At 31.7% G+C, this 27,974-nt stretch overlaps 3 protein-coding genes across 5 annotated transcripts; all 3 read right to left on the bottom strand.

The window, feature by feature from the left end:
* Positions 1 to 201: 201 nt before the first annotated feature.
* LOC133691052 (GTP-binding protein YPTM2) lies at positions 202 to 3,312 on the bottom strand. The gene is made up of 8 exons (XM_062111370.1): positions 3,080 to 3,312; positions 2,312 to 2,384; positions 2,008 to 2,055; positions 1,865 to 1,912; positions 1,616 to 1,687; positions 1,368 to 1,523; positions 1,146 to 1,249; positions 202 to 544 (listed from the first exon to the last, which is right to left on the bottom strand). Exons 1-8 carry the CDS (start codon positions 3,091 to 3,093, stop codon positions 448 to 450), a joined length of 612 nt encoding a protein of 203 aa, XP_061967354.1. The 5' UTR covers positions 3,094 to 3,312; the 3' UTR covers positions 202 to 447.
* Positions 3,313 to 6,995: 3,683 nt separating this feature from the next.
* Positions 6,996 to 10,444, bottom strand: LOC133692136 (RGG repeats nuclear RNA binding protein A-like). Of its 2 annotated transcripts, XM_062112854.1 has the most exons (8): positions 10,315 to 10,444; positions 9,918 to 10,231; positions 9,353 to 9,662; positions 9,213 to 9,278; positions 8,892 to 9,021; positions 8,259 to 8,414; positions 8,108 to 8,155; positions 6,996 to 7,475 (listed from the first exon to the last, which is right to left on the bottom strand). In XM_062112854.1, the coding sequence occupies exons 2-8, from the start codon at positions 10,105 to 10,107 to the stop codon at positions 7,296 to 7,298; spliced, it is 1,080 nt and encodes a 359-aa protein (XP_061968838.1). In that variant the 5' UTR covers positions 10,108 to 10,231; positions 10,315 to 10,444; the 3' UTR covers positions 6,996 to 7,295. The 2 variants fall into 2 exon arrangements, with proteins under 2 accessions (XP_061968838.1, XP_061968837.1); XM_062112853.1 differs by having other exon boundaries at positions 9,918 to 10,369.
* Positions 10,445 to 17,166: 6,722 nt separating this feature from the next.
* LOC133690701 (uncharacterized) lies at positions 17,167 to 24,782 on the bottom strand. 2 transcript variants are annotated; one of them, XM_062110957.1, is made up of 6 exons: positions 24,506 to 24,782; positions 23,197 to 23,309; positions 22,905 to 23,090; positions 22,541 to 22,624; positions 22,303 to 22,440; positions 17,167 to 17,394 (listed from the first exon to the last, which is right to left on the bottom strand). In XM_062110957.1, the coding sequence occupies exons 1-6, from the start codon at positions 24,546 to 24,548 to the stop codon at positions 17,317 to 17,319; spliced, it is 642 nt and encodes a 213-aa protein (XP_061966941.1). In that variant the 5' UTR covers positions 24,549 to 24,782; the 3' UTR covers positions 17,167 to 17,316. The 2 variants fall into 2 exon arrangements, with proteins under 2 accessions (XP_061966941.1, XP_061966942.1); XM_062110958.1 differs by having other exon boundaries at positions 22,541 to 22,621; positions 24,506 to 24,775.
* Positions 24,783 to 27,974: the final 3,192 nt, after the last annotated feature.

The following is a 27,974-nucleotide window of genomic DNA, read 5'->3' as shown; positions in this document are numbered from 1 at the left end:
CTCCTCCATCCTCATTTCTGACTCGGTTGTTTGGAAATAAAATTGGACAACGGCCATTTGCATAAACTTCATCCATCCCAATAGTTGAACTAGCCCATATCATGGCCAGAAACATACTCATTTATTCATGTGCTTGAATCCACACTTGAATAAACAGCAAAATTAACCACATAACTGAAAACATACAGTAAAGACACGTGGTTTAAAAGAATGGGTCACATGAGGAACAATGTGGAATACTATTACTGCTTTGTACAAGCCCAAATGTGTTTAAATAACCGACCTTGAAACAGTTTACAGAGACTTAAAAGGAGGGAAATTAATAACATTGTTCGGCTTCAAATCAGGTTTTAAGTGCATGAGAATAAAGAAGAAGAAAAGGTCTCTTACAGGTAATGGTTGAGCCAATGGACAAGGCACAGAAAACTCATCAATACTTCTACTGGCTCAAGACGAGCAGCAGCCTCCCTTTTGTTCAACAGGCTGTCCTCTGAGCTGCACAGTTGAAGGTTTTGCGTTGTTCATGGCTGGTTGGCTCGCCATTCTGGATTGATAGGAAACGTAAAGTATGAGGTGTGTTACATAAAGATGCAAGCAAGTGCACAAATAGGCAAGCAAAGACAAAATTAAGAAATTTACTACATTCTAGATCTTCACACTGATTTCAGATATGACAATTAGCTTAATCCAACTTAAACTGGAGCACCAATGAACAATAGAAGAAACACCCCCAATACAGCAAATATCTATCAACCAGAAAATCTAATTTACTGCTCGTTTTTTCTGGTATTTTGGATCAAACTGAACGTATTTAGAGTTCATTTAAATACAATCTTGCATTTAATCTCCGTTTAATCACCTAGCTAGGGTTTGATTTAAAAAGGTTCACCAAACCAAATCACAGTTCACACTTGCAAATAAGCCATTTACCGACTTGTCCATGAAGCTAGCAAATCTGACCATTGCAATTACTTCAGCTTGTGCAACATTTTCCACCAAAAGACTTTTTTAATCTATGAGTTAAATGCAAGAAAAACTAGAGAGGCAAATAAGAACTTCTACGTCTAGACTCATCTGACATGACTTCTTTTCTTTTTGGAGAGAAGAGGGGCTCAATGTTAACACAAAAAATAACAGAACAGCACCTATCCTTGATTGCAGCAGCCATGGCCATGAAAGCTTGTTCCACATTAGTGGCATCTTTTGCACTAGTTTCCATGAAAGGTATGCCAATCTCATCAGCAAAAGCCTAAAAAGGACAAAGAAAATGGAGTTTAGTTCAATAACTAAATTTTGATCAGCACAAATATACACATGTCAATACCCAGCTGATAACAGTTCATTACATAGAGATAAAATAGATCTACCTTTGCTGTCTCGTATGACACTACTTTATTTGCAGTGAGATCAGACTTGTTTCCAACCAGAAGTTTGTTCACATTATCACTAGCATATCGATCAATTTCATTGAGCCACTGCTTGACATTGTTGAAGCTTTCTTGGTCTGTCACATCATAAACAACCTACAACAGCCACCCATGAAGAGATATGTTAAAAAGATAAATACTAGGTGAAATCAAAGTACAAAGAGAAATAGATGATAAAGATCACCCACTATGATACCATGTGCCCCGCGGTAGTAGCTGCTGGTAATTGTTCTAAATCTTTCTTGCCCAGCAGTATCCCACTAAATGTCAAACAAAATGCAATCAAACTATTAAATAAGTTGCTGAGAAACTATGACAAGGTCACACCAAGTGCTAAAAAATCAAAAAAGCTCAAGGCTCCATCAGCAATATATATTGTGATAAATAAAGAATATGGCAATCTAAAAAATGGATGTCCACAAAAACAAAGCACATACGATTTGGAGTTTTATGGTTTTCCCATCTTGCTCCACGGTACGTATTTTCTTGCAAAGGAAGAAAAAATGAAATCAGTGATACGGTACAAGTCATCACTTTGTCAATGAGAATCATTATGGAGTGCATTGTACTGTTAACTTACAAAGTCGACCCCAATGGTGCTTATATAACTCTCAATATATGAATCATCCTGCATAATAGAAATTATAGATTTCTCAAATGTAAGAGATGCAACCACAAAGAACAACTCAACAAAAATCAAGTGCATGTGTCCACAGAGAATAAAACAATGCAAGGGCATATTATTTCCTCCATGGTGGTAACATTTCAATTTCTTATGATCAGTGCGTAAACTTTTTGTCCAATAAAAATCACAGAAATAAGCACTAATAAACCAAATATACACACAATACAAATATTCACTATGAAAACAGTTTTAGACCTACAGCAAATCTTAGAAGAAGACAGGATTTGCCAACACCAGAATCACCAATGAGAAGGAGCTTGAACAAATAATCACTGCAAAAGAACAGAAGAAAAATTAGAGCTCCATCAAAATGTAGGTTGCAAAGGTGAAATAGCCCAGGAACCAGGAGCCCCCAACAAGAACCATCACCACTGTTGCTGACGACAATTACAGACTAAGTCAATGAAAAACGTCAAAAATAAATAAATAAATAAATTCAATGTCGTTTCTTCCATCCCATGTTGACATATTAAGATCAAAAAATTCATCTACAACAATCATGCAAAATTCTAAATATATTTATAAGAAGAGCCCTTCCTCCTTTCCAGTCACACAACGTTGGCCACAACTATGCAATCTTGCACGCATCTAAAACATACACACTACAAAATTTCCATCCTGAATGCTTTCGCGCCTTTCCCTGTAGCCCAAAACCTTCATCATAGCTCAAATTTATGATTGGAAAACACATGCAAATCAATCAAGCTACACACAATGTATCGAGCCTATATTCAATTATGTCCAATTAATTAATCTTTATCGGGCCGATTAATTGATCATAACACATAAAATTTTATTAAAATCCATGGATCTACAGCGAGAGCTTGTGATTCTAGGGTTTCGAAACCGAATTTCAGCATCCATTCCAAAAACAGATAATGATATTAAATAAAAACCCTAAACAGTCCATAATAAAAACCCAAACAAGTGTTTGATGTAATTGATTATTGTTAGAAAAGTAACTTACTACTCTGGATTCATGGTCAGGTCGTGATGTATTGTTTATAGAAGGAGAGGCTTCCAGATTCCGATGATTCCCCGTCGAGGTAATCGCGATTCACAGTTGAGAAGTCTTTTGACCGGTTTTTTCGTCGGTGACTGTTAGCGCGAGAAGAAAACAATAGGAGAGCGGTAAGGTAGAATTGGAAAGAGGAAGCAAAAACAAATATAAATAGCATTAGACAGAAGGCTTGGATTGGCCTTGAGCTTTAATGTTTTTTAAATTAGTGGGCCAAATATCAAAACTTGATTGGATTTTAAACAAGCCTTTTTAATCTTATAATATACATACATACATATATATACATACATATATATATATATATATATATATATATATGACGACGACGACCAAGATATGCGGACCTTTTGGGACCGTATAATCCTTTGGAGACAAGCGAACCGCTCCATATACAGTATCAAGGGAGTGTTTGTTACAGTGATGTTGTCGTTTTTAAAAAAATAAATATTTTTTTTATTTTAAGTAATATTTTTTAGATATTTTTAAATTATTATAATATGTTGATATTAAAAATAAATTTTAAAAACTAAATAATATATTTTAATATATTTTCAAGTAAAAAAATATTTTAAAAAACATTATCATAATATCAAACACTACCAAAATACATTATTGTGGAATGCATATGAACAAAACATGTAATTAATCATATTTAGTTAAAAATCTCATGGTGATCAAGTGGTAAATAGTAATATCTATTAATTACTTATTGAGTTTATTTTTTCAAAAAAGTATAATAATAAAGGGAGAGAAAAAATAAAATCAATAACTCACTGGAAATAATAAGAATTTTTTTCACTTAGAATTTATATAAACTCCTAGCTTAAAAGTCGATAAATCAATGTTGAAAAGGTAATGCTTAATTGAAAAATAATAAATTATAAAGAAAATTATTGTGATTTGGGAATAAAAATAAAAAATTAATATGTAAAATGTCAATTTATTAATGAATCGTGTAAATTCCTCAATGTGATAATTTATTTCTCATACTTGTATTTATTTTTTATTTAAAATGGATCCAAAAAATAACTAATAGAATATTATTAGCTAGACAAGGATGCCATAAAATTTGATGATATGATATAGATATCTCTTTGAAAAAAATGATTATCGATGAAAAAGTTATTAATTTGATATTTTTAGACTTTTTTTTTAATGATTTTGGTTTTATTACATTAAAATCATCTAAAATTAGTTTGAAAAATAATCAATTTTAATGTTCTTAAAACTCAAACGTATTTTCTTAAAACATCTAATCAATTACTTCAAGAAATTAGCATTGCAGGTGCTATTGTTTAGCCAGAAATCTCAAAAGAAAAAAAAATATTGAAATAATTTATCTCAAATATATATATAAAAAAAAAACACCACCACCAGAGATGCCAAATCCCGATAATATTAACCGGCAACATTCACAGCTTGCAAGTTGTAATCACACGTCCCCTTCTCGTTAATTATTAATTAATTAACTATAAACTGAAAGAGGAGCTTACCTTCTTACAAATCACTATTTAAGCTTTGCTTATTGTTTTATTATTTTTTTTATTGATGATATTTTTTTTTAATTTTATTATCTAATATTATATACTTTTTAATTGAATTATAATACTTTCATAACATAAATTGTGAGTTTGAAGAGTTAACTTGAGTTTTTTTTTTAATTTTATCATTTAATACTGTATTGATTATGAATTAGACTTCGTGATTATTATTTTCTTTACTTTTTATCATGTAATTTCAACCTCATGACCTGAAAATAGTGCTTAACGTGGTTAAAATAGTGCTTAATGTGGTTAGGAATTGAATTTTATAATCTTTTTATTTGTTTTTTATAAAGATATTTTATTATCATGATAAAGGCCAGAGGTTGTGACATTTTAACTCTGATTAAATCGGTTATTTTTTTGTTTTATTTATAATAAGTTATCTTGATCGTATAACTCAGGTCACAGGTCCTTCAATATTAGATTTGTTTTTTATTGGGTTGGTTTGACGGGTTAATCCAATTGGCTTATTTATTTTTCTTTTTTTTAATTGATTCCCCGCCCCACAATTTCATCATTTAATATTGTGTTTGATTGAGAATTGGTCTTCATGATTTGTTTTTGGTTTTCTTCTAGTTATGTAATCCTAACCTCATGACCCAACAATAATTTTTAACTAGTTAATCCATATTGACTTTACTTGTTTTTTGTCTATTTTTTTAATTATATTTTTCATAAATTTCATCATTTTACATTGAATTTAGCAAAGACGATAGGAAATTGAGTTTCATAATTTATTTTGATTTGCTCTCAGGTTATCTTGATGTCATAATCAAAGTTGAAGATTTGACAGATTAACCCGGGTTAAATTAAGTCATTTTTTTCTACGAGGTTATCTCAGTCTGATGACTCGGGTCATGGTTTGGAGGATTAACTCAAGTTTTTTTTTTTTTAATTGATTTTTTTCAAATCTCATCCTTCTACACTGTCCTTATTGGGGATTGCAATTCATAATTTATTTTTCATAGGGTTATCTTTATATTATGACCCGGATCGCGGGTTTAATAGGCTAACTCGTGCCACTTTTTTAGATAATTTTTAATTATTTTTTTTTCAATTTCATCCTTCAATACCAGACTGATTGAGAATTAGACTTCATGATTTCTTTTGATTTGCAGTGAGATTATTATAGTCTCATAACCTAATTAATAGATTTGACACGTTAACTCAGATTGATTTAAGTAAATCCAGTGTATTTTTATCTTAATGTTAAAAAAAGATGTCATTTTGAATTTTTATAGTCAAACTATATTTTTATAAGTTGTATAAGTTGTTTCTGGACTCGTAAAGACAATTGAGTTACATCGGGTCAATAATTTTACGATTTAATTTTAAAACCAAGTTAGATAAGAACATAGATTAAGAGGTTTCAAAATTAACATGGTAAATTGGGCTAAAGGATAACATGAAAGAGTTCCCTCTATAAACATCTTAGCTTTGTATTATTTTTATAAATTTAAATATGATCATATCAAAATTATTAAGATGTTATATTTTTAATTAAAACATGCTTAATGCTATTTTATTTTCAAAATAAAATTAGCACGGTGATGAAAAAAAGATAGAAATATATTTTATTAATCCTTATTCTAAATCATTCAAATTATTTTGGGCATATTTTCTTATTACTTTTGGTTTTTATTACATAAATCACATAGAACATGATTTTAGATTTTTGTGAAATTAAAGACAGTAATAAGAAAAATATTAAAAAAAAGACTTCCACTATCAAATTAGTTCATTTTAATAAAATTTAAATTATTATTCTTCTTATAAAAAAATAGTATCATATAATTAAATAAAATAAATTAAAGAGCTCCCCACACATTAAATTTTGATTTCACAATTAATATTTTAACTACTAGAAAACATCTTTTCAACGTAAAAAACATCTTGCTTCAACCCGCAGCAGAACATGAGCTGAATAAACAATGTATGGCAATTTAAAAATAAATAAATAAATAACATTTTTAATTACAGTTTTAAATAATTTGTTTAAAAGTTATATTTGATTAAACTTATATAAAATAGATTTTGACATATAAAATAAATAAAAAACAAGTTTCCATATGAATAAAAAACCTAATTATATACAAACCCCAATACAAGAGCAAAAATTATTTAACTATCAATAACCTACCACAATAATGGCGGTTCAGTGATGACTGCCCTGGAATCTCGGATCCACAACTCATCCACTCGTATCTGAACATGTCTATAAAAATGTCCATTCGCATCCAGTGGCCTTCATGTCCTGATATGGTGTTTCACCACGGACTTATCCACAAACTCGATAAAATGACGTGTACAGGATAGCATTTAGAAAGATGCAAAACTTCATATTTTTTTCTCTTGAAAAGAAGGGTTCATCTATTTCAAAACAAAACTGAGCAGCAATTTCTAGTCATAAATAACTCGTTTCAAGTTCCCCTTGTTCTCGATGAGATGATTGCATACCATCATGAGACTACAGGGGAACCGATGAAACGCCTGGAATATACATAGTAAAGCATAAATTTAAACAGATCTTTTGATACAGGAAACCACGTTATTCTAATCATTTCCTGTGCATGATTAAAGGAACCCAAGATTGGATGGACATCGGTTCTGGAGAGATCTCATTTGCCACCCAAGGTAGGGAATTGTCCAGGATCTTCAATGGAAGGGGCTGGCACGTTGCTGATTCCATCTCTATTGCCAAACCCTCTTGCTCCGCGGCCACGTCCCCGACCACGGCCACCTGACCCATGGTACCTTTCCCCTTCAGCAGGCTTCAAGAACTCGTTAATGCTGACAGACTACAATCATCACAGCAGTTAGTATGATGGTTAGCAAGACTACAAATTAAATGGCGTGTGAGAGAAGAATGGATCAAACACAGAAAGATTAAAAAAAATAATTCCAGATCATAGAAAAATCCACTCATTCAACTGTTTATAAATATCAATAGTAAATCCCCAGTGGTCACAACGATAAGATATACAAAAGCAATGTTCTCATCCCAATAGTTGAGACAACAAGGTTTAAAAAGGCAAAAAATAAAACAATTCCATTTTCTATTAAAAAAATCTCACTGATGTAATCCAGTTCAGAAATAGATATCAAAAGTAACTCCCCAGTGGTTCAAACAAGATGTACAAATGTTCATATTCGTCCACATGGGCTGAAAAGCGATGCATAGAAGAGCCTGTTACGACATAAAAGTAGCAAAAGTTCATTGCTGACCAGCTTCTTTCACACACATCATCAGCAAAGACAAGAATAGTATGATGAACAGGTGGAACGAATAAGCATGAACAAAAAACTAAAAGGATGACAAACTGAAAGGAGATGTCTAGGAGAACAAAGATAATTGGTAAGGGTGTTCCCCAAAGCTTATATGCTAGAACATATGAAAAATAGGAAAAGAAATATAGGCGAACATGGGTACCTTTTTAGCTTTCTCGGATGCCTCTTTTCGCTTATCCTTGTCAGAGCCCTTGAATATAGAAAATTGTTGCAAAAATATTCAAAGCACTGATGATGGTTTATAAAACAAAAGGGAAAAATTAAAAGCTTCAACAACGCACAATAGTCTTTACCAATTTAATAAAGACATCATTGTTTTCCTTCTTGCTTGAAATTTGCTGCATGGATTGAAACTCTTTGGCATCCACCTTTCTTTCCTCTGTCTTAAGTGCCAGCAGGGCCTTCCTCTTCTCTTCCAGCACCTTCTCATACTCTTCAAGAGTCATCTCCTGAAAAGAAAAAAACAAGTACCGTAACTATACCTTTAAAATGTACAAAATTTCTTATATCATTAATTGAATGATCAATGCTAAAATTCTGAATTACTTTATTAAGTTTATATAGAAGCTGGTCTTTTAATGTCCCCGAGCTGGCAATCTAGACAAATAAGTTCAACACTCGTACAAAACACCAGAATTGAAACAACAAAATTTCCCTTGAACTAGATGAACAAGAAATGGAAACACCAGGTTCAGCCAATTACAAAATTTCCAAAATCCAAAATTGTAACACATGCTAAGGGACAGACCTTCCAGATAACAACCATCAATATTTGCACACCCCTACTTGTTAATATTTTACTATACATTCTGATATCAATAATTAAACTATGGGTGTCGCGCAAACACTACTGAGCAGAACAAAACAAAATCAGATGATGTGATATGGAGACCACAAAACACCTAATAACTACTAAAAACATTCACCTTTTCCTCTGGTTCTTTTTCTCCAGGTTCATTATCAAGGTTCTCCTTGTTCCCATCTGTTGCTGCTTCCGTAACAGGTTTCTCATCACCCAAATTCTTGTCACCTTCATTGCCAACTTCCTCAGTTATCCTAAAATAAAAGGAAATAATAAGTGCCCAAGACCCTGAAATAAAAGGAAAGAATAAATGCCAAACTATTCTTGAAATGTAGATCTTCACAAGCATTTCAGGATAAAAAAACACACCAAAGATTATTACAGTGGGAAATGAGACACTCGCACATGGATATAAAAAAATTTCATCTTACAGAACTGTACTTACTCAGCAAGTTCATCAGTCTGAGTTCCCCAGTTCCCACGACCAGCCCCTTCTCGCTTCATCTCGTTTCTGCACTCATACGCAAGTCAACTTAGATGCATGAGCACATAATGAAAAAAATATGATCATCAAGAAACACCCACCCACGTCCAGTCCCACTCCGACGTTCATGTATCCGACGAGGCCGCTCTCCTTCGCCATCTTCTCCATTGGCAAAACCCCTATGACGGCCACCATGGAAACCACTGGCAGCACGAGGTCCACCATATCCCCTCCTTTCAGAACTTTTTCCAGCATCTCCATCTTCAGAAGTCCCTTGCGCAGCTGGTGCTCCAGTGTTAGCAAATGAACTATCACTATTATTGAAGTCCCTATTATAACCCCCACGACCACGGCCATATCCTCGTCCACCACCACGACCTCCTCTCACACCTTCATTCTTTGCCTCCCTCACTACAAAAATGGAAACAAACGAATTAGCACAACCAGATTTATATATATATATATATATATATATATATTCATTTTATTCAAGATCATTTTACCACTAAGCATCCAAAAATATTTAAAAAGTGGCAGGCTTCATGCAGTTAGCTTTCCAAAATAACAAATCGAAAATTTCTAATATATTTAAGAAAATCTCAAAATTCACATATAATAGAATATAAAAAAAATCGACAAACAAACAACTAAATAATAATAACTGACCAGCTTGTGAAGGAGGAAGAGGCTTGGAAGGCAGCTTAGCAGCAGGAGTCGCCGGTTTGGCTTGAGTCTGAGCCGAACCTTTCTTGGCGGCGGCTGCGGCGGGAGGAGAAACCACCGGCTTCTGAGCAGCTATGAGAGAGGGATCCTCAGCGTCATCATCCAATAAATCAAAAGGATTGATCGTCGCCATTTCCGATAAACAAAAAACTCGCCACAAATCAAACAGCACACCACAGAAAACGCCTCCGCAAAGAAAAACTAGCGTATCAAAAGCTCCATATTAATCGTTTATTTTCTCTATAACGAACCTAGATCTGTAAAAGTAAAAGTAGAAAGAAATAATGCAGTAAGTAAGAGAGAGGAGAGAAAAACCCTAGCCGCAAGAGAGAGAGAGAACCTAATCTGAAATGTTGATGTTTTTAGAGACTTGCTGTCGCTGTTTTAGTGTTTGTATTTACTGTTTAGTGTACTCTAGGGAATATAAATAAATAATATATATTATTTATAGTTTAGTGGAGAGATTTACGGCTATGCCATTTTTGAGATAAGAAAGAGGGGATTGCCACCGCAGAGCGGTGACTAGTGACTGGTGACAGTGAGGTTTCTTCTTTTTGGGTTTATGAGGTTCTGGACTTGTAAGGATCATCAGGCCTATTAAATAGCCCAGCATGGATGGATGACGTATCTCTCTGAACAGGTGTTTTTATACAGCCAATTTAGCATCTTTGAATTTGAAACCGTTGTAATTATTAATATTTATCCAAAGTAAAAATATATATTTTTATCTATCCAGATTCTTTTTATTTAATCCCCTCTCTTATGTTTTTTTTCTTTCTTATCACCCTGTTATTTATCTCTTATTAAATAAATATTAATAGTTACTAGCATTTATAAATCACATTTACAAAGCTGGGAGATTGTAGGTATCATTCTTGATTAGTGTTAGATATTATAATAGTAATTGCTTTTTAAAATATTTTTTATTTAAAGATACATGAAAATAATATATTTTTTTATTTTTTAAAATTTATTTTTAATATTAACATATTAAAACAATCTAAACACATCAAAAAAATTATCTTTCAAATAATAATATAAGATTTCTAATACTTTATGCAAATTAATTAATCCTCTGAATTTGAAAACACAAAAGTCTCCTATATTAAGGATTTTTTTTTGTACGAACTGTGTTTTATAAAATTTAATTTTCTTTCTTTTCTAGATAGTTTGATTTTTTAAAAAAACTATTTTAATATTTTGGTATATTGATATTAAAAATGAGTTTTTTAAAAATATATTATTTTAATATTTTTAAAATAAAAATATTTAAAAAAACAATTATTATATTGCAATAAAATATGCTTACGTGATTTGAAAGAAAAAGTCTTGTTTTAAAAAACCTTGGACATGGAAGACCAAGGAGTTATATTTATTGTTCATGAATGGATTGGATTTTGCCCGAAATATCATGTTTCTTTAATGTTATGAAGGGTGCTGTCAAATCTATTTTCTTATACCAAGTTTTAATTTTTATATTTTATATTTATTTAATTAATATAAAAATAATAATATGTTTTGTATCAATTTGATATTAACCGAGTTGTTTTTTTTTTCAATAAATAAATGTTCTTTCTAACTTGTTTGGCTATTTGCTTTCCATTTTAATACATTATTGTAGGTTTACATATGCTTTTGGGATTTATAAATGAATAGTTTGATTCGAGAATAACCAAGCTTATTTAAGAAGACATCATTAACATTAATTAAAAAATATTAAATTTTATTATTTACGTCACTATTTATTGTTGATGAACATTAATTAAATACTAATTAATTAACATTAATTGACCAAGTTGAAACGGATGGCCATTCCATTTTTTATAGCATGTAGCTTCTCTGACATTTGATTATTTATAATTTTATGTCATTGTTTATATCCATTTTTTCCTCATTGGTCTCTGAAAATTTTCCTTACAGTTTGGTCATTGTATTTAATTTCTTCTCAAGTGCACTGTTTCATATTTTGCTCTCGTGGTTTTATGTCTTAGTATTAAATTAAAAAAAAAGCACTAAAATTAGGGATCAAGGAAGCTTGTTAACCTCCTCACATGGATTTAAATTGTATTTTCTTTTTTTTTTGCTTTTATTATTTTTTTTCTGATTTTATCTTTTAATATTATGTTGGTTGGGATTTTGGATTGATAATTTATTTTTATTTTATTTTTATAATATTATCGTGGTTTCAAAAAATATCCCGACATTGAGTTGATGTTTGATTTAAAAAAAAAAAATTAATTTTATTGTTTATAAAATATTTCAAATAAAGGGACCAACATCAAACAAAAGAAAAACGACAACTTTTTGTTTATTTTAAAAAAAGCACTGCGGTGCCAACACTTTTTTTTCTGGGAGGAATTTGCCTTTATACAAAAAGTTTTGGTTCTTTTTAGTTTGAGAATTGAATTTTTAAATCAAAACTTTATTTTATTTATATTTTAATATTTAAGTTTGAAATGAGAAAGAGAGTTGGCAGAAAACAAAAACCAAAAAATAAAAAAGAACGAGACTTGTTAATTAAATTTTGTTGAAAGAAATGTTCAAATTTGGAGTTAAAATGTTTGAGATGAGTGTCATTGAGATATTTTAGAGTTTTTATATTGTTGGGAAAAAAAAAGAATTTGAGAGATTTTTTTTCATGATTTGATTTTATATTTTGTAACATATTTAATTTTTTTGAGTTGAGAAATTAGTAGTTTGAAGTTAGGGGTGTTCACGGTTCGGTTCGGTTCGGTTTAGACTAAAAAAACCAACCGAACCGAATTTTACTATTTTGGAGAAATATTAACCGAACCGGAAACCGGTTCAAACCGAGCCGGTCCGGTTCGGTTAAATCCGATTTTTTTTGAAAAAACCAATCCCTTCATGAAATCCGGTTTATAAAAATAAACTTTACTGCTTCAGCAAAAATGAAAATGCCAAGGTTCAGACAAGACAAAGCTCCAATCAACTGCACTTGTGCAATTTTTGTAAGTGAAGCATTACATTCAATAAAACCTACTGATCAAAGTGGTGTTGTTCAAAGCTTCAGATTTCGAAACTTCACTTCTATCTCCAAATTAAAACTACAGCAGTCACTTTGTGTTCATATAAGCTGGAGCTATCAAAGATTCAGATCATGATTCGGACAAATGTTACTAGTGAAGTACAAGTGATGCCTCTTAATTTCTAAGGCTAGCAAGTGCATGGTTCATAGAAGATGGTTAGACCACATTGAAGAAGATTGAAACTAAACCCATATTTGAAGACACCAACAAAATGCAAGGGAGCAGGACTAACGCACACCAAAACATAGCCTAGAAATTTACAGTGATACACTTATCAATGGAGGAGCCTTGTTGTTCTGCTGCAAGCCTGCAAGTGAAGAGAGAAGCCTGAGGTTTTCTTCGGGAGATGCAGAAAGGAGAAGAGGAAGGATGCAAATTGAAGGAAGAGAGTTAAGAGACACCGAGACAGATACGGAAGGGAGAAGAGGAAGGATGAAAATTGAAGGTGAAGGAAGGGCATCTGTGAAGAGACAGATGCGGAAGGGAGAAGACGATAAATCATCTTTGGCTCTTTGCTTTTTGGTGTGGGCGGCGGCTTTTCAGTTCAGAATTGAATTAGGTTAGGCATATTGAGTTACTGTGGTATTTATATTACCGGTTCGGTTCACCGGTTTAAGTGGTCAAACCGGAACCGAACCGAACCGGCCAAATTTTATGGTTTTAAAATCGGTTTAATCGGTTTTCTATCTCGGTTCGGTTTTCTCGGTTAATTTTTCATCGGTTTTCTCGGTTTTTTCGGTTAATCGGTTTTTTTAAACACCCCTATTTAAAGTTATAAGAGCGTGTTTTTTAGGATTTTTTGTGTTAAAATAGGTTTAAATTTAGGTTTTTGAACAAAACAAATCTCAATCTCGATTTTCTAATTGCCTCTTAAGTGATAAAAAATTGAGGATACAAACTACACGTCTCCTACTTCTACTTCCTCTTCCTCCTCTTCTTTTAAAATAATGAACGACATGTTGTTCATTCAATTTGAAGAATAAATTAAAAGGGTCCAGGTGAATGAGCCTGAGCTTATTTTTAATGGGCTAGATGTGCTGGGCCTGGAAAAAATAGATCAAGATGCGATAATTAATCATTGATTCAGCTTGGTTTTATTAAATTCTATGGTTGCTGATGAAATTTATTGCATTTCTTTGGCCAGAACATTTAGATCAAATACAGAATCCAGACACCGATCATCTTCAACATGCTCAAATTGAACTGCAGGCAACGCGAATAACTTCCTACTTGAACGCCCCTTAACGTACAGATACATCCAGTGGCTCCAAGTATTTATCTCGTGCCGTAATATATTCAAATAATTTAAACCATCCCCGACAACAAATTGTTACAAGCCTCGATATAATATGAGGTTTGATGTACAGGCTGATCCCAGAAACGGTAACCTGCTCTGAATCATCTGCACCATCTCTTTCTTCTTCTTCTTATCTCACCTTCTCTTCCTCTTCTCTTGAAGATATTACAGAATGAACGGTTGGCAAAATCTAAAATCCTGGCAAAACTGAAAGATCTGGCCATGCCTCTTAATTTGGAGGCCTGCAGTTTTATTTAGCAGAGCAAGCCTGTTCTCCCTTTTTCTTTCATCTTCCTGCACGCAGACGAGAGTAATGTTACACAGTACGAGAATTCTTTAACCACGATTATAAGTGTTGAAGCTGTTAAAACAACTTCACCTGGAAATTATTCTTCGTGTCCAAGATATCTGGGTTTGAATATGAATTTAGTGTGTGAACTTGGTTATATCTAAAAAATTAATTTCCCTGTGAAACGGGAGATTCTTCAATATTTAAATTAGTAAGTATACAAGGAAATTGAGAGAAAATATAAATAAAAGTAGTTAAAAAGTGAAATTATTAAGTATGATAAAACCATGACTTCTTTTATAAATCTTGGTTGCGTGACTCACTTCAAAATATAGAAAGTTGCAAGATAATAAATATAAAAAGTTACAAAATAATTAATTAATGAAAATATTGATGTTCACCGCCTATCATAATGTTGGCCATGGAAATATTGATGATTATAAGTAATATATTGACTAGAAATAATTATTAATTAAAAAAGAATGCGATTGATTGCATAAAATATAATGTGTGTGTTCCACAATGTATTGAAAAAAAAAGAAGAAAAAAATATATGGGGTGTAGATATTCAAGTCACGATCTGGATGCAATGATATTGCTGTTTAAGTCATGGCCGAAACAGCAACAATTGTAAATTTATTTTTTAAAATTATACGCCATCAATATAAGAGAGATAGTTGATATATAAAGTAATATACAAATCAAATAAAGCATCAATAATCTACGGCATTGCATGGGTAGAATAACACCGAGGAGTATTTATTTTTGTGGTTTCACTTGTTATTTAAAATTGTTTTAAACTATTTTTATTTGAAAAAATATTAAATTAATATTTTTAAATGTTTTTTTTGAAGGTTTTAATATATTAATGTTAAAAATAAAAACAAAATTATTTTAATTAAAAAATATTTTTATACAACATTAGATAATATTACCAGATACACATTAAAGCGAAAGAGGATGGCTTAATTGATGCATGATATATATTAATCTATAGTTTTATTTTCGCTCGCTTCGAGAAATACAGAGACAATCCCAATATTTTCCTTTCTATATCGATTCTTTTCTGTTCGAGTGAGGGCACGGAGATTTCTCTCTTTAATTTAAACTCTGAAGAGCGCACTTCCCAACAACGAAGGTAGGCGTTAATGGTATAAATAATTGAGTACTGTAGAAAATTATTGAAGAAATCCTCGAGTGGTTGGAGTAGCTCTGATGATGTTTCAACAGACTCATCAATCCCAATGCCTGTCCAAAATATTTCAAGTAGTCTACCAATATAAATCAAAGCAAATCGCCAAATATTTCAAATCCAAAAAGCAGCATTTTCCATGGGAAAAAGTGAACTCGATCCCAAGAGAGTGATCATCTTATGAAGAAAGAATCAAGTAGCAGGATAAATTTTGCCTTTTGTGGACAAGAGAAGAGAGTGCTCCACTCTCTTCTCCTGTTTCAATTGCCGCCTCATCCACCAAATAAATAATCTCATAACATTCTAAGAAGATTTTCTAGCACTGACTGGCGCTCAATAAAATATATAGAACATATAGATAAGAAAAATATGTTGAAGTTCCACCGTTTTACAGACAACCACAGAGACGCAAGAAGAACAACGCAAAATAAAATGGTATGTCAGATGCTATCTGATCTTCAAGAGAGAGGAAGCGCAGTGACACCAAGGTCTCAGAAACCTACAGTGACAGAGACAAGTCCATGTCAAAGGAGGTGGGGTTTTGCTGTCAAATATATTGGGAAATGACTTTAAGGAGGACGAGAGGCAGCTCACTGTGGCTTTGAAGCTATAAATGGTAGAGGATCAGAGGATGTACACAATTGAAAAAATTTAGCTCCTCGAGATGCCACTATTGAGGTTATAATCATGGGTGGTGAACTAGTTACTGCATATCTTACAATGGCGACTCCACAGGAAAAGAAGGGGAAAAACCAGAGGGGACAGAGGAGACGAGAGAGCACATACAGCAGGGAACCCAGAAAAAGACAGACGAGAAGAACAAAAACAAAAGAGAGAAAAACAGAAACACCAAGAACGAGAGACGAAAACGAAAACTGGCAGAAAGAAAAACATAAAGAGGGAAGAACAGAGAGAGACAGAGAGTAAGATAAAGCAAAAACAAAAAGCAGACCAGAAATCAGAGAAGAAGGGAAGGAAAAACTGAAGCAGAGGGGAAGAAAAGCAACATTGGCTAACCAGTTCTCCATCACCATCATCTTCATCTTCAAGCAAGAACTCCAGGAACGCTCTTCTTTCTCTTGCCCCGCTTTGTAGTTCTAATTCTCAACACAGCGCGAAGGTCGCATGGTGCAGTGCACGCGTGAATTAGTTCACGCGTGCCTGCTGTCCAGCCGGGTCAGTTTGATTCAGACCAGGTATACGAGCTGAGCTGGATCCAGTCCAGAAAACAGAAAAGCAGAAAAAAACTGGGACCGGGCCGAGCCCCAGGCACAACCGGGTCAATCCCCTTATAGACAAAAGTTTTCATGTTGTCTAATCAACAACATAATCATCGAGAGTATTATAATGACACGCAAGACAATTAGTTTTAGGTCCAAAAGCTTCAGTTTAAGCACACATAAAAGTATCGGAGATCTTCCAGTATCAAAATAGAGAAATTAACACAAACAAGAAATATTACGGAACACCCGTAAACAATCTTTAGACGCCTTGCTTTCCCTATCCGCATAATAAATCTACTTATAATTCACGAACTGATCAGCAAAATCGAAGCCTGGTGAGGCTCCTGCAAGCGCCTGCAATATGTCGGTCTCCTATAGACAATTTCAGATTATTAGAGTTTAGATAGAAAAACATGTTTGAATCTTAAACTAGTTTTGTGAAAAACCAAGTATCATCAAGTTAGTGGCATCGTGAAGTTAGTGTAGACTCAACTATAATAATTCAGTCAAGGATAGTATTTATGTTTTATTGAGACAATATACTGCTTGTCTCACTTAAATTCTATATAAAAGCTAGTGTCTAGTTTTCTTACAAGTGTGCGTGAGCACTAATAACAAAAATAAAATAAAGATTTTGAAAGTCTCTATACTGTGTAAGTGTGAGTGAGTGCAAGAGATTCATTGATCTTGCAATTTCTGTGCTGTTTCTGCTTCCAACAGAACTGGTATCAGAGTTTGAGTGTAGCAATGGCCTCCACAAACAATAGCACTCAAATTCAATTACAAATTCCTGGCCTCACAAAACAAAACTATGATTTATGATGCCTACAATGCAGGGCTCCTTTGAAGTCTTAGGAATTATGGGTTTTAGTGGAAGAAGGATAATGAACCAGAGTTAACAAGAGATGAGGTAGCCTTGAGTACTAATGCAGAAAAACAGGTTCTAAGTGAATCTAGGAAGAAATATAATAAATCCATATTCACAATTTATTAAATGATGGCTTCCGCAGAAACTTCTAAGGAGACGAGGACAATTTTGAACAAGACTTGTAGTGGTGTTGAAAAAACAAAGAGGTTACAACTACAAGCCCTGGGAGGAGATTTTGAGAAACTAAACAAAAATAATATTAAGATAATTTCATATTATTTTACAAGAGTAATCTATTTAGTACATTAGATGACAAGAAATGCAGAAAACACCGATGATGTTAATTTGTGTAATCGAGAAGATTTTAAGATCTTTAAACTTAAAACTTGATAGAAATAGAAAAATTAAAAGATCTGAAGAAACTTATAATGAAAGAATTTATGGGATCTCTGCAAGCTTATGATCAAAAAATTAAAAAAAAAAAAAACGGAAAGGAAATCATCATAAGAACAAGCTTTACAAACAAGATTGATTATGAAAGTAATGTTGAGTCTAATTAGGGATCATTTCAAAGAGGTGAATCTCTTTACAAAAAAGGAAAATAAGGAAGAAATTACCGTGGATATTTAAATTGAAGGAATAATGTTATATATATTCAATGCTTTAATTGCAAGGAGTATGATTAGTGTGCATTAGATTACTCTTAAAACAAGTCTAAAAATAAAAGAGTTAATTTTGCTCAAAAGGATCCTAATTTTGAAGAACCAACCTTGTTGTTCCTATGTGAAAAAATTGATTCCAATAATTTTAGAATATGATATCTAGACACAGGAGCTTATAATCACATGTATAGAATAAAGAAAATGTTCTTTAAACTTGCTAAAGAATACACTAGTAACATAATTTTTAGTGATATTTTTTAGAGACATGTTAAAGAAGGTAGAGGTATAGTTTTTATTAAACTAAGAAATGGCAGCAAAGATTTATATGAAGAATAATATTTTAGTTTGAGATAGTTTTTTTTTTAAGAAGGGATTTGCAGTAGAAGTAAAAGACAAAACCTTAACATATTTTATGAATAAAAAATGATGATTGCTTCTATGAAAATATCAAAAAATATAATATTCTCACTAAATCTAAACACCTTACAATCAAAGTGTTTTAAGAAAGAAATCAATGGTGTTTAAGCTCTTTAACATCCTCAACATGGATATTTAAATCATGAAGCCTCGATAATGTTAGAAAAGAATAAGAAGGTTACTGGAATGCCAAAGTTAGATCACATAAACAGATTGTGTGAAATAAGTGTTATAGAAAAGCAACATAAAAAACTTTTTCTAAATAGAAGTCGAAGAGCAGCCTAATTAACCTTTTGATTTGGTTCACTTAGATATACGTATTCCTATCAAATCTACTTTAATTACTGCTAACAAATATTTTCTTACTTTTATAGATGATTATAACGGCAAAACATGAGTGCATGTATTAAAAAAAATGATAGAATTAATGATTAGATTTAAGGAGCTCAAAAATCAAATAGAAAAAACAAAATGAATGTAAATCAAATGTCTAAGAATAGATAGGGGTGTGGAGTACACATCATATAAGCATGATGAGTATTGTAAAGAAAATGACATAGTGCATTAATTAACCATGCCTCAAACAATTCAACATGATGAGGTGTCTAAAATGAAGAATATAGTCATTATTTTTTTTTAAAAAAAAGAATATAGTCATTATTAATATGATTAGATGTATGTTAAAAGAGAGAGAGTTAGATGTATGTTAAAAGAGAGAGTGTCATAAAGAATTTTAGAAAGATGCAATAATTTGTGTTGTTTACTTGTTAAACAAGTTTTCTACAAAAAAAAAAAACTTCAGAAGATCATATCAGAAGAAGCATGGACTCTAAAAATTTCAAAAGTTGATCATATAAAGATTCTTGATAATGTAGCTTATGCCAGAATTCAAGAAAAGAAGAGAACCAAACTTGAAGATAAAAGTCAGAAGCATATGTTGCTAGGTATGGTTATAATTCATGTGGCCATAAATTGTTTAATACAATCACTAAAAATGTTGTAATGTCAAGAGATATGCAGTTTGAGGAAGAACAAGTGTGAGACTAGAATAATGAAAACCAACCACAACAACTAACTTTAGAAGAAAAACAAGAACATAAGAATTCCAAGTTATATCATCTTCACCTTTTCTGGTTGATAGTCCAATTAAATCCTCAAGTTCAGTTCCAAAAGGCATACATGAGATGTAAAGAATTAATCTTGATAATACTAGCATGATTTTTTTTATAGGTGATGATCTTATTACACTTGAAGAAGCTTCTCATGCAGGTAAACATAATAAGGTAATGAATAAAGAGATGAGTGTTATTAACAAAAAATAGTTCATGGAAGCTATCATCACTTCCTAATTTGATGATGAAGAGTTAAATGGATCTTCAAAATCAAAAATACAAAAGAAGAAATGGAGAAGTACAAAATCAGATCGGTGGTAATAATAGTATGAATTTGATTATGAAGATGTTTTTACTCTATTTGCAAGAATAGAAACTATGATATTGATGTCTTTTATTTTTGCAATACAAATGGAATTAAATTATGTTTTTAATGGCAATCTTGAAGAAAAAGTTTGCAAAGAGTAACCATCTAAATTTGTTGTTAAAGAAAAAGATCAAAAGGTGATGAGATTAAACTCTCACTACTATTGTTACAAAAATCATCATTGTGCTTTTTGTGGCATTTCTTTTCTATTTAGAGTTTTTACTCTTTATTTAATATTGTTATATCCAATTAGAAAACATGAAAGTTTGACTTGGAATTTGATTCACAAATACACGATAAACTCATCCTAATTATTGATCAATTAAGATCATTTATTGATGGTGATTATTTTAATAAGAATATGAGGCTACAATGACAATAAAAATAGTATTAATGTATGTCAAACTCATGAAAATAAAAATTATTATATGTTTGAAGGGCGTGTTAAGGAAACAATCAAAATAAATATTCTTGATTATATATTTTCTAATATATAAAAGGAAGAAATCAAGGCAATTAATTATTTCTATCATCTACTCAAATTAATGAGAAGATCAAGTATTTTGTATAATTTGCTTTATTCTATTTTTTATATGTCTTGTTGTATGGTTATATATACTCTACATGAGTTGAATGTAAAACATATAATTAAATTATCAAAAATATCTTTCTTTTTTGTTCTAAATTTTCTTTTCTTGATTGCTTTGAGTTGTTTACTTCCGTGATTTTTTTATCAATTACGAAATAATTAAAAATGTTTACCTTGATTATGAAACCTCTTTATGGACTTAAACAAGCACTAATAGCATGAAATTTTAAAATTAATAGCTATCTTACATAAAATGGTTTTGTCAAATGCCTATATGAGCATGCTCTGTATATGTGAAGAAAAACTCACAAGGCAGTGTGATGTTTACTTATTTATATATGAATGATTTAATTTTTACAGGTGATGATTCTATCATGATTGAAGAGTTCAAATAGCATATGTTTAAGTAGTTTGAATTGGTAGGCTTAGATCTTATGGCGGAATTGAAGTGAAACAATGTAATAGTGGAATTTTTAATTCACAAGCTAAGTATGCTGTAAAAATCTTCAAGAAATTTTCCATGAAAGATTGTCAACTTGTAGATACACGAGTTGAATATGGAATCAAGCTAACAAAAGAAGGAGAAAGAGCACGGGTAATTATAAAAGCATTGTAGGGTATCTACTATATTTAACATGTATTGATATTTTATTTGAATTTGGTTTGGTCATCAGGTACACAAAACATCCAAGGAATTCACATTTGAAGACATCTAAAAAGATTCCGAAATTGCATCAACAAAAAATCTAGTTCATCACAAATGATCAAAGCATATTGATATTTTTTTCATTTTATAAGAGAGCACGTGAAAAAAAAATAGAGCTAGTACATGTTAGAACAAGTGAATAAGTAGCAGTACATGCAAAAGAGTTTTGTTATTTGCAAAAGAAGCTTGGTGTTATGATGCTTGATAAAACAAGTTTAAAGGGAAAAATGTTGAACATTAAACCTGTTCTGTGAAAAAGCAAGAGGAGATTTTGAAAGGATAAAATGTTACGATGCTTGATAGAACAGGTTTAAAAGGGAAAATGTACCATGAAGTTAGCATTTATATTTTATTGAGATTAGTAGGAGACAATACTTAATATCTCACTTAAATTCTATATAAAAGCTAGTCTATGTAAGTGAGTGCGAGAACTAATAAAGTCTCTCTACTGTGCGTGAGGTTGAAAGAGATTCGTTGATTTTGCAGTTACTGTACAAAAATAGCTATATAGTTAATGCGATCCTTTCAAGTAAAACAAGAGGGGGGGGGGGGGGGTTACCACGTCTAGGCCGTACTCTGCCCTGACTGCAGCCATCTCCTGAGCATGGTGTGCTTCTTTGGCAGCCATCTCCTGGGCATGGTGTGCTTTTATGGCAGCCATCTCCTTTGCGTGGCGTGCTTCTGTGGCAACTTTCTCCTGTGCGTGATGTGTTTCAGAGGCAATGTAACATTGAGTAATAAATTAGTGCACGAAATTAGAAAGAGGGAGCACGTAAAGAAAATGAATAGATACATACCAGCTGGTTAGGAGCCCCTTCTAGCACCTCTGTGCTGGAAGATGTGCTTCCCCGACACTCCCTTCTACCTGCAGAGTGTTTCTGCTGCCACAAAATTCGTGTATGGGATATTATTACGTTGATTGTGATTTATAATATTGATAGAAGTAAAAGGGATAAGATTCTATAAAAGTGAAGGTATGGTGTGAAAATAAAGAATAAGAATTTATCTAACTGGCTCTTTTGGAGGAGAGGTAACAGAGAAGTAAATTGCCAAAATCTTTCCTTTTGATGAGAATATAGAAGACATATGTAGTGTTTTAATTTTCTGAAGGCAAACAAAAAGAAAAAAGAAAAAAAAGAGGTATGAGGAAGGAAAATGCACCTCTCCGATAATTAGCTCGCAAAGCTTGTCAATTTGAGCAGTTTGTTTTTTTCCAACTTCTCCAACGCTGTTAACAACTTTTCCAAGTTCCTGGATGCCTTTGTAGTAGGCATCTGCCTGCCCTTTGTAGTAGGCAAGCTGTTCTTTGAGAGTTTCCACCTCTTCCTCTGTGCTTTTAATCCTTTGCTGCACCCCAGTGTATGTACAGAAATAAAGAGGATAGATGAGTTAACTAAGAGAAAAGGAACACAAATTAAAGAGTAAAGGTAGATACTATCTGCACACTACGTACCTTCTTTCTAGCATTGGATTCCCTCTGGCATTCTTGTTTCCTTTTTCTCTCAGCTTCAGTTAATTTCCTAGAACTTCCAGGTTTATGATCTTTCTCGCCTGTGTTCCGAGCACCTATAGTTTTCAAGGAAACGTGTACAAGTGTTTGCATGAGCTACTTAAGAAAAAGTGCGTTATGTGTTTTTTTCTTTTGTTTTTTTTTAAAAAGGCTGTCCGTTAAATGGACAGAAAATTTGCCCGTCATGCCGAATTTGTAGTCCGGACTAGCAAGCTTTCAGTTTCTAAGATAGGACCAAGTTCACTAGGCTGCCTGCTATGTTCTTAGGCTCGATCCAAAGGAATTCAGCTCTGAAACACATTACAATGCAATATTATGAACTCTAAAATGTTAGAACGGCACCGCACATTATCCACTGTTGTTACACGTAATTCTCCATCGGCGGCGCCTGACCTCCTACGATTACAAACTCATAAATTGATAAAGCGGCACCTGCATTGCCTGCCTTCCTGTTTCATCAATAGTTACCATCAATGATAAGAACAACGCCCACCCTATCTCGTGCTTTCATCAATAGTTACCACCAACAGATTATTCACCTCGTGTTCTTGTACAACTGGAGTATCGGGATATCTTCTATTCTTCTAACAAGAGACTTGCATGCTTTCACAGGAGAGCATAGTAGTAACTAACTCGCAGTCAATCTATTAATCTCAGTGACCAAATCTAATTTGAATATAATGGTCTTAAAAGCTTCTAGGAGCCTGTGAATATTTTGATTATTAATCCCCCAATATCCATGATCTATGTATATGCCACACCAATCTGTAAAGGAAACGTGGCTCTTCCAGCTGCATTTATAAAAGGAAAAAAGCCAAGCGCAATCCACTGTAGTTTCCATTAACTTGTATACATGGTTCCCATAAGAAAAATAGTGGCAAATAGTTCTGTAATGATTAATCAATCACCTCGTACTAAAGAATTAAATGCTCAAATAATTCATAATACAATAAATCTTGAGTATTTACCTTATATATATAATATATATCTGCTAGATGTTGGATGCTTCTAATATTAATTAGAATTAATTAGTTAATGACTTCTAGTGAGGGAAAAAAAACGATGAGCTTGAAACCGAAGTTATAAATCCTCAGTGTTAGTTTCTTCTGATATGATTATATATTTATGGTTAATTCAGATCTTATGATAGATAATTAGATTGGGATTGGAAATGATAAACATGTACAGAAATATGTGCCTTTTTTGTCGGAACTAAAAACATACCGATCATAGATTAAGGGGTAATACATACCTCCAAGCCCTTCGGAAGCATCCTTCTCTGAATCGGACGCCATGTGAAAGAACAGAAGCCGAGTAGAAAGGCCTATGGTGTTGATCGGTATACCTTTATTTATTTGATCGAATGAGAGAGATGTACATATATAATACCTTCACTTTATGGAATTAGCAACGGGAAGACATCAACGCGTGAATTCGAGCGAAATATCACGACATGATCTCTCCCACTTTTCATTTCATCTCAAGGGGGTAATTTAGAGATTTAGACTGAATATGTAAAGAATATTTAAGGATGTGGTTGTTTTTTAAAATATTTTTTATTTAAAAATATATTTTTTAATGTTTTAAAAATTATTTTTTGATATTAGTATATTAAAATAATTTTAAAATATTAAAAAATATATTAATTTAAAAAAAAATTAAATTTTTTCAAAAACGTTTTTTGAATAAAAAAATAAAAAAATTTATAATAAATAAATTGTTGAATTTAGGTTTTTCATTGTACGATGATTGGGTCCCATATGTTTTAAATTTATTTATCTACTAAATTTAGAAAATAATTTTTTAGATTTAAATTTAGAAAGTTAAACGAAGAAAACAAGCTTTCTCAACTTTCTCTGTAAAGATTTTAACACACGATTATTATAAATTGAGCTGCCATACCCGGCTGCAAATCCTCCAGCATCGGCGGAAACTTTCATTTCCTACAGCAAACTCGAGCGCCATTAATCTCTGATCTGCTGCACTTTTTTTCTTGCCTTCTACATTTAAGAACAAGAAACCAAGGGAACCAGAGTTTAAATCCAAGAAAGGCCGGAGAGAAACAAGCACTGATACACAACACAAAACTGCAATATTTTGTATACTCACAGATCTTCGAGTCTTTCATGCATAATGTGCAGGCACAGCAATACGATGTGAAGCAGGACTTGAAGGTTAATGGAGAATTTATATATCTGTGGCTGCGAGGTATCGTTCATTTATCAATGAGTGACGAAGACTTAAAGACTCAGGACAGAAAATTGAGAGGACAACGCCGGGAGAAAATTAAATTAAATTAAATTCCAAATTGAGTGGCTCCAGGGAGTATTGTATATGTGATGGGGCCCATTATACACGTTCATGTTGAAAATTACTATTTGTTTGATAACGCCTTTTTGTTTTGGTGGGAAATTCTCTATCAACTTTAAAAAAAAAAAACAAATAACGAAACTCAAAAGTACAAATACTACGAAATGGGATTTTGATAGCAATTATTGATCACTTTATCGGTATTTTAAGTGAAATGTCATTGCAGGTTCATGTTTAGCAGCATTTGCATATTTAACTTTAAAAGTAATTAATTATATCAGTTTTATTAATACTTAAGATAGAACTTTAGGACATTAGATCCGAAGACATTTGTTAATCTTAAATGACATTAGAATTCAATGACAGTTAAAATAAATATTTTTACATTAAATGTTGGTAATACATATATATATATATATATATCACAATTATCACTATAAAATTCAGAAAAATATTTCATGACACATTTTCAAGTAATTATATCACTTTTATTGATGTTGTAAACGAGAAAAAAAGCTTTGAGTTGTTGCTGCATCATTTTGTTTAATTGTAAAGATATTTTTATACCAAATTATACTTTAATCAGTTTTTTTTTTCAATTTTTCTTTAATACATGGGAAAATGAGCCCATCTTACATGATTTTCAAGTTTAGAATGTTATATTTCCCGATTATCTAGCATGCATACATTGAAGTTTTCTACAAAGAATTATGTCAATTTTAGTTTTGCGTTTCCTAGAGTTAAAAATAAGTTATTATTATTTATTGTCTAGAATTCTGCTAAATTCAATTACTAGGTCTCATTTATGTTAATTTGGTGTTCCTGAATTTAGGGGGATGTTTCAAGTATATAATTATAATTCAAATTATGCACTAGGATCTTTTGGAAAATTTTGAATTGAAATATTTTGACTTGACTAATTGACATTTATCAAATTCTGTATCTCATTTGTGAGTGGTGATGGACTTATTTCTTTGATTTTATATCCCTAAATTGGTGATTTGATATGTAACTTTAGAGTAACGAGTTATTGAAATTTTTTTCTTTTTGGTTTGAAACCTTAGAATGGTGAGTGAAAAACACCTTTTTTTTTTTTTTGTGAGTGACCTTTTCTATTGGATTTTCATACCATCCCGATATCAATTTTGATGTTCCATTCAAAGATTATATGTGTGTGTAACTAAAAATATTAACTCAATGTATATGATTTTAATTCAAATATAAAGATAAATTAACTTTAAATTATACAATACACTACTAGAAATTCAAAAGAACAAAATAATGAAATTACCGATGGAAAATATTTTATTGTTGTTTACCGATGAAAATTGCAACAAAAAATTTTTGTTAGTAATTTCGAATAGAAACGTTGATGGAATAAGAAATTAAAAAATTTCACTAGCATTTCTAACATGTCAAATTGGTGGTGAAATTAATAAATAAATTTTTGTTGGAAATTTTAAAAAGAATTAAAACCCACCAGTTCTCTATTCCTTTCATTTCCTCCTTTTCCTTTTCAATTCAAACCCTAACCCCAATTTCTTCAATTCAAGTTCCACTTTTTTTTATTTTTTTTTATCATAATTTAATATTATATTTTGAAATTATTAATCAAGGGTATGATGATACCAATCTGTTTGGTATCATTAGCTTTTAGTTTATTAGATAGCTAATCAAGTTTCAAGTACATGCTGATGTTAATATATTCGCATTGACATTATTATTCTTTCCTGTATTTTAAGAACAACTAATCAAGTTTATTTTCACTGATGTTAATATATTCGCATTGGCATCATTATTCTTTCTCGTATTCTAAGAACAACTAATCAAGTTTATTTTCATGGATTTCTTTCATGTTGATGTCGATAGTAATGAATCTTATTGGTATCATTAATCTCTGGTACTGGAAAAAACTAATCAAGTCCAAGTAAATGTCGATATCAATAATCCACATTGATATCATTAATCTTTCATATCGGGAGTGACTAATTAGATTCAAGTAAATGCCAATACAAATTATGTTTGTTGGTATCATTAGCCTTCTATATCGAGAATAACTAATTAGGTTCACAAAAATACCGATACCAATGATCATCATTGATTTTATTAGTCTCCTATATCAGGAATGACTAATTGGATTCTCAAATTTTTTTTCTTTTCTTTATCCATCAAATTATTTATTTTTTAATATCACTTTAGAAAGATATACGAAAATAAATTAACAATTCTACTGATACATTAGACACCTACCTTCCACACGTGATGCTCCAGCTCCTACTTTTGAATGTGGTTTATTTACAGTAGTATTCCTTGTCAATACAGGATAATTTTATCATCATTATTTCTCATAATCTTTGAACCTATACTTAATTTCAAAGTAATACCTTTTAATTTTTTTCTCTATGTGTGTA

The sequence above is a fragment of the Populus nigra genome, chromosome 4, assembly GCF_951802175.1.
Source record: "Populus nigra chromosome 4, ddPopNigr1.1, whole genome shotgun sequence".
NCBI lineage: Eukaryota > Viridiplantae > Streptophyta > Magnoliopsida > Malpighiales > Salicaceae > Populus > Populus nigra.
Note: the sequence above shows the minus strand (reverse complement) of the source record. Positions and strands in the feature narration are given on the sequence as shown.